The sequence below is a fragment of the Brassica oleracea genome, chromosome C3, assembly GCF_000695525.1.
Source record: "Brassica oleracea var. oleracea cultivar TO1000 chromosome C3, BOL, whole genome shotgun sequence".
Lineage (NCBI taxonomy): Eukaryota > Viridiplantae > Streptophyta > Magnoliopsida > Brassicales > Brassicaceae > Brassica > Brassica oleracea.
In genome coordinates this window covers 46,719,906-46,724,689 of record NC_027750.1, presented here as the reverse complement: position 1 = coordinate 46,724,689, position 4,784 = coordinate 46,719,906, and the positions used below count along the sequence as shown (strand labels likewise).

General features: G+C 37.3%; 2 protein-coding genes and 1 long non-coding RNA gene across 4 annotated transcripts; 1 reads left to right on the top strand and 2 right to left on the bottom strand.

The window, feature by feature from the left end:
- Window positions 1-579: 579 nt before the first annotated feature.
- Window positions 580-1,546, bottom strand: LOC106329463. Its single transcript, XR_001267823.1, has 2 exons — window positions 1,230-1,546; window positions 580-1,078 (listed from the first exon to the last, which is right to left on the bottom strand). It is a non-coding gene; the product is annotated as an uncharacterized LOC106329463 (long non-coding RNA).
- Window positions 1,547-1,692: 146 nt separating this feature from the next.
- On the bottom strand, window positions 1,693-2,781 carry LOC106329462. 2 transcript variants are annotated; one of them, XM_013768119.1, is made up of 4 exons: window positions 2,489-2,781; window positions 2,379-2,415; window positions 1,983-2,066; window positions 1,693-1,896 (listed from the first exon to the last, which is right to left on the bottom strand). In XM_013768119.1, exons 1-4 carry the CDS (start codon window positions 2,762-2,764, stop codon window positions 1,844-1,846), a joined length of 450 nt encoding a protein of 149 aa, XP_013623573.1. In that variant the 5' UTR covers window positions 2,765-2,781; the 3' UTR covers window positions 1,693-1,843. The 2 variants fall into 2 exon arrangements, with proteins under 2 accessions (XP_013623573.1, XP_013623574.1); XM_013768120.1 differs by having other exon boundaries at window positions 1,761-1,896; window positions 1,983-2,036.
- Window positions 2,782-2,905: 124 nt separating this feature from the next.
- LOC106332429 (40S ribosomal protein S29) lies at window positions 2,906-4,031 on the top strand. The gene is made up of 3 exons (XM_013770886.1): window positions 2,906-3,041; window positions 3,539-3,638; window positions 3,727-4,031. Exons 1-3 carry the CDS (start codon window positions 2,980-2,982, stop codon window positions 3,733-3,735), a joined length of 171 nt encoding a protein of 56 aa, XP_013626340.1. The 5' UTR covers window positions 2,906-2,979; the 3' UTR covers window positions 3,736-4,031.
- Window positions 4,032-4,784: the final 753 nt, after the last annotated feature.

Below are 4,784 nucleotides of genomic sequence, written 5' to 3'. Positions count from 1 at the left end.
TGGTTACAACATTTGGTTACAAAAGCAAAGAGTGAAGCTCGAGGAGGTCCTAGGCTTTCTTCTATCAAGTCTAGGAACCAGCAATTGGTATCTGAACCACTCAGTGTCACGTTAGTAACAGGGGAGGAACAAAAGATGTTAGAAGAGGCGAGCAAGAGGAAGAAGAGGGGGCACTCCATGTGTTAGCAAGAGTCATGATTTTGATTCTGAGTACTCGTGTGTGAGGAAGTGTGACCCTCTGAGCAGAAGCAGTGAGAAGAAGCAAATCAGCTGCTGTGATGAAGAGGTTTTCTTCTGGTTTTCCACTTCTTGATTTTGTTATTGATAAGGAGAATGCATTGGATGTTATTGATCGTGTTGATGTGCCTAGCGATTACAGAGCGTTATTGAAAGAAGGTAGCTTAAGCCTCTAATGGAGTGTGGTTGAGGCCAATGTACAAAACTGGCTTCTGGTTCATGTGTTGGGTTGTACATAAGAGAATGATGTGGAAGAAGCTGGTTGTGTGATACGTTGTTAGATCATTTACAATATTTTCATTCAATATAGTAATACATTTTTCAGAAAGTTTCAAATAAAGATGATGATTAAATGACTTACACCATTCTATGAAGTCTGAACACAAAACAAGAGACTAAAATCAAGCAATCATAATCATACATTGCAACAAGAATCTGCAAGACTTAAAACCTTTATTTCAACAAGTAAAGGAGGCAAAAGAAGAAAATGAGAAGAGGGCATCCAAAAGAGATGAATCAAGCACTTAAGCTGCTGCCTCCTTATAAATCTTCTCTGCTTTTGCAACCACCTCGTCGATGCCACCAACCATGTAAAACGATTGTTCAGGAAGATCATTGTACTTGCCATCGAGTAAACCCTGCAACAGGGAAGAAAGTCATATGGGCATATACATACCTGGAAACTGTTGATGTTTTCATTAAGGTCGACGTATTTGCCAGGGGCACCTGTGAAGACCTCAGCAACATGGAATGGAAAAGACCTCACCAGAATGTGAGGTGAGAGCATACGGGATGTTGAATCCAGAGGATCCACAGCAGGATAGATACCAAGCTCGGAAATCTTCACATGGAAAAGGGGAAAGGATCAAGCTATCATAAGCATTACACAGAAATTTTTGAAAAGAAGCATCCGAAGGGGCAAGTTCACACCTGTCTTGACAGCACAGTTGTGGCGTCTAAATGAGCGAACAAAAAAATAAAAGGAAACGAACCTTCACGGTGATTGCATGGACGGATCTGGAGGAGAACATCGACGAAGAAAGAAACAGATCGATGAAGAATCGACCACGAAGAAAGACACCAGCCGACGAAGCGATTTCGACAAAATCGATGAAGGGAGAGAGAATCGACGACGAAGAAACGGATCACACATCATCTCCGTTGGAGATTTCGACAGAATCGATGACGAAAAGAGAGAGATGCGACGATGAAATCGGAGAAGAGAGAGACCAGCCGACTTACGAAAGAGAAGACACGACTTTTTTTTTTCTCTTTCGTGATAAATGAAGAAGCCAATGAGCATGAGCCACGTATGGGGTTTTTAAAGATTCTAATTCCTCTTAATTAAGCAGCGGTTCTATCCAATTTTAGCATTTTTGATTTATTTTTTTTTTGCTTTTTCCCTTTAGAACCTCTTCTTGAAACCGCCGATGGAGGTGGTCTAACAAGTTGAAATTGAAAAACCGAGGATGAAATTTTAACCAAGGAATGGTCCGCACTATTGTTTTATGAGTATAAACAAGTTAGAAATGTTATCATATAGTCCGAAAGAACCAATGTTGAAAACAATTTCATTGCACTAGTAAAGGATTTATTATATATATATTTATAAACGGCGAGAATATCCAGAACCTCCACATTTCTTGCAGAAAATTAAACCTATATTGGACAAAGCAAAACCAATTCATATGTTATTAAGGAAGTAAGAAAGTGTTAAGCACAAAAGGGATGGTTTAGTTAGGTACCTGAACCTTTGCAGACTTTGCAGTCAACGATGCCAGAGTCCACCTTCATCTTACCTTCAAGGCAGAAGACACATTTGGTTCCGCCTTTTTAAGCAAACCCATTTAACACACAAAAGAAAAAGGAGAATACTTAAAACATACTAATCTGAGGTAGTTTAAGAAGTCTCTGAAAAATACTCACTTCCAGCAAAACAAGTCATAAAAATGAAAGTATCCAATGGAACTATCCTATACAGCAAGCGTAAGGTATTGTGTTGAACAATATGCAAGAAAGAATCATCGTGGTTGTTAAATGTCGGAACTTTCAACCGCCATCCACTTGAGTTTGATCATTTTTGCATATTAAAATGAAGGTAAAAGAAGGTAATCTCATGAGTAAATATAAAAGAGAGTCACCGTTTCCACCACATCTCTCGCATGGAACTGGGTCTCCCTGCAAGAATCAAAAACCCCACAATTTCAAGAATCTGTGATACGGATTTAAAGGATAGGGATTGGATATGAACCTTGAATCCGAGGAAGAGAGAAAGGGCAATGGCAACGACGAGACTGATGGTGACAATGAAGGTCTGTGTATCGACGAATCCACCGCCATCGAAGCTGCCTAAGAAGAGAACGGAAGGGTGAGTGATGAGATTAGCCGAGCAATGAACACCACTTCTCCTAGATAATCTTTTGGGTTTAGTGAAATTGGGCAAGAAGAGAGATTGCCTGGTTGGGTTTAAGGAAAAAGATGAAAGAGAGGAAAGGAGTTGCAGAGAGATGAGAGGTCGAGTGGCCATAGATTGACGACGAGCTCAAAAACATAAGAACTTGTGGAGACGAAACAAAGTTTATAGAATTTACTCATTAATGGGCCTTTAAAAACGGGGAGGCCCATTTGTTTGGTTGTACAAAAGAGAGGACCAGTTATAAGATTCAGCTTATCCCTCAAATAAACATTCTCTAGGGTTTTCGCATACGCCGCTTGTTCTTTCCTCTGTGAGCAACCGACGAAATGGGTCATGACAACGTGTGGAACTCTCATCCGAAGAAGTACGGTCCTGGCTCACGCACCTGGTATATCGTCGTCTTCCTCTCTTGCCTTTTACTTTGATTTGTTTGCATCCTAGAAGTCGATTTTTTAATTGTTCAAACTGTGCCGTATTTCTCTTAGCTTTTGATGAATCTCGATTGTATGGTTTCCTTTCGTCTTTTTTTTTTTTTTTTGTTATCATTTTGTTTGCGTTTCTGAGATTTTGATGCATATGTTCCACAATATTGACTGAATATGTTGTTAGATAGAGACAGTGAGATTAATTCCTATGATCAATTGTGTATTGCTCTCATATCTGAAATTTTAATTTACACACCACCACAAATCCTTGACTGATTGTAGATTGTCTATAGAAAAGAGAGAGTTATTTACATTGATTTTTGTATCGCTGAGATTTGCTTATCTTGGCTTCTCTCTCTCTTCACACAATGTGAGATTATCTTATGTATAAGATTGTTTTCATCACCATGTGCAGTTAGTGTAGTTTAGTCAAGATTCTAACTATTGTATTATTATGCAGCCGTGTGTGTGGAAACTCCCACGGGCTGATCAGGAAGTATGGTCTGAACTGCTGCAGACAGTGTTTCCGCAGCAATGCCAAGGAGATTGGATTCATCAAGGTAATAAATTCAATCATATTCATCATCCCCACGATTTGATTTCTTTGCCTGATTTCTTATTCTGCTTTTTGTTCTGTCGTTGCTGCAGTATCGTTAATGAAGCACCAGTTCTTGATTGATGCTTGTAATACGCAAAAATGATGGCGTCAATCAATTGTCTCTGAAACTGTTTTAGTTTTTTTTAATGCACTTCAATTTTGTGGGGAGGTATCGAATAAGTTGGTGGACCTCTCTAAATACCTATGTATTTTCTCTTAAAAGCTTAAGTTTCATGGAACAATGCTCTATATGGTCAAAATATCAACGCGATTTTGTAATTGAATGACATAATCTTGGTTGTATTAGACATTAATCGCAACAAAAGCTTAAGTGTCAAAATAAAAATTTGAAACATGAAAATGCTTTTTCAATAATTGCCATGAGCTTAATACCCGTAACTTCCTGAACCAAAATGGGTGGTTAGGATTGGTTTCGGTTCCTTTATTAGGCACGAGTTCCAGTTGGGTTATTCTTGGAAAATTTTATCCTATAACAGAAAAACCATATTTCACTAACTGACTATTTCACTCTTTCTCTCTCATCCTTTCTTTATACTCATTCTTGAGTTCACCTAGGTTCACCAACCAATATGATTGTATTATTTTATATTAGATATCTTTTAAAAAAGGAAACAAAATATTATCAAATTATATTATCTTTTTAAAATTAAAAGGTAAAAAAAAATAAATAAAAAATAGTAGTAATTATAAATATTTTTAATGTCGTCAGCAAAACATTAAACCCTAAATCCTAAACCCTTGGGTAAACCCTAAACTCTTGGATAAATCTTAAACTCTAGGGTAAATCTTAAACTCTAAATCAAAATCACTAAACACTAAAACACTCAAGGGTTTAGGGTTTATGATTTAGGGTTTAGAGTTTTAGGGTTTGTTTTTATTTAGAGTTTAGAATTTATCCAAGCATTTAGGGTTTACCCAAGGGTTTAGAGTTTACCCAAAGGTTTAGGGTTTACCCAAGGGTTTAGGTTTACCCAAGGGTTTAGGATTTAGGGTTTAGTGTTTTGCTGACAACGTTAAAAAGATTTTTTTTAATTTTTTTTTATGTAACTGCTATTTGTTTTTTTACTTTTTTATTTTAAAAACATAA

What these genes read in the sequence shown, in the direction of transcription:
- LOC106332429 (XM_013770886.1), top strand. Translation starts at nt 2,980, where the DNA reads ATGGGTCATGACAACGTGTGGAACTCTCATCCGAAGAAGTACGGTCCT. An exon ending in GGTCCTGGCTCACGCACCTG is followed by an intron (nt 3,042 to 3,538) that starts GTATATCGTCGT and finishes ATTATTATGCAG; the next exon opens with CCGTGTGTGTGGAAACTCCC.
- LOC106329462 (XM_013768119.1), bottom strand. Translation starts at nt 2,764, where the DNA reads ATGGCCACTCGACCTCTCATCTCTCTGCAACTCCTTTCCTCTCTTTCA. An exon ending in CTCTCTTCCTCGGATTCAAG is followed by an intron (nt 2,416 to 2,488) that starts GTTCATATCCAA and finishes TGATTCTTGCAG; the next exon opens with GGAGACCCAGTTCCATGCGA. An exon ending in CGAGAGATGTGGTGGAAACG is followed by an intron (nt 2,067 to 2,378) that starts GTGACTCTCTTT and finishes TTGCTTAAAAAG; the next exon opens with GCGGAACCAAATGTGTCTTC.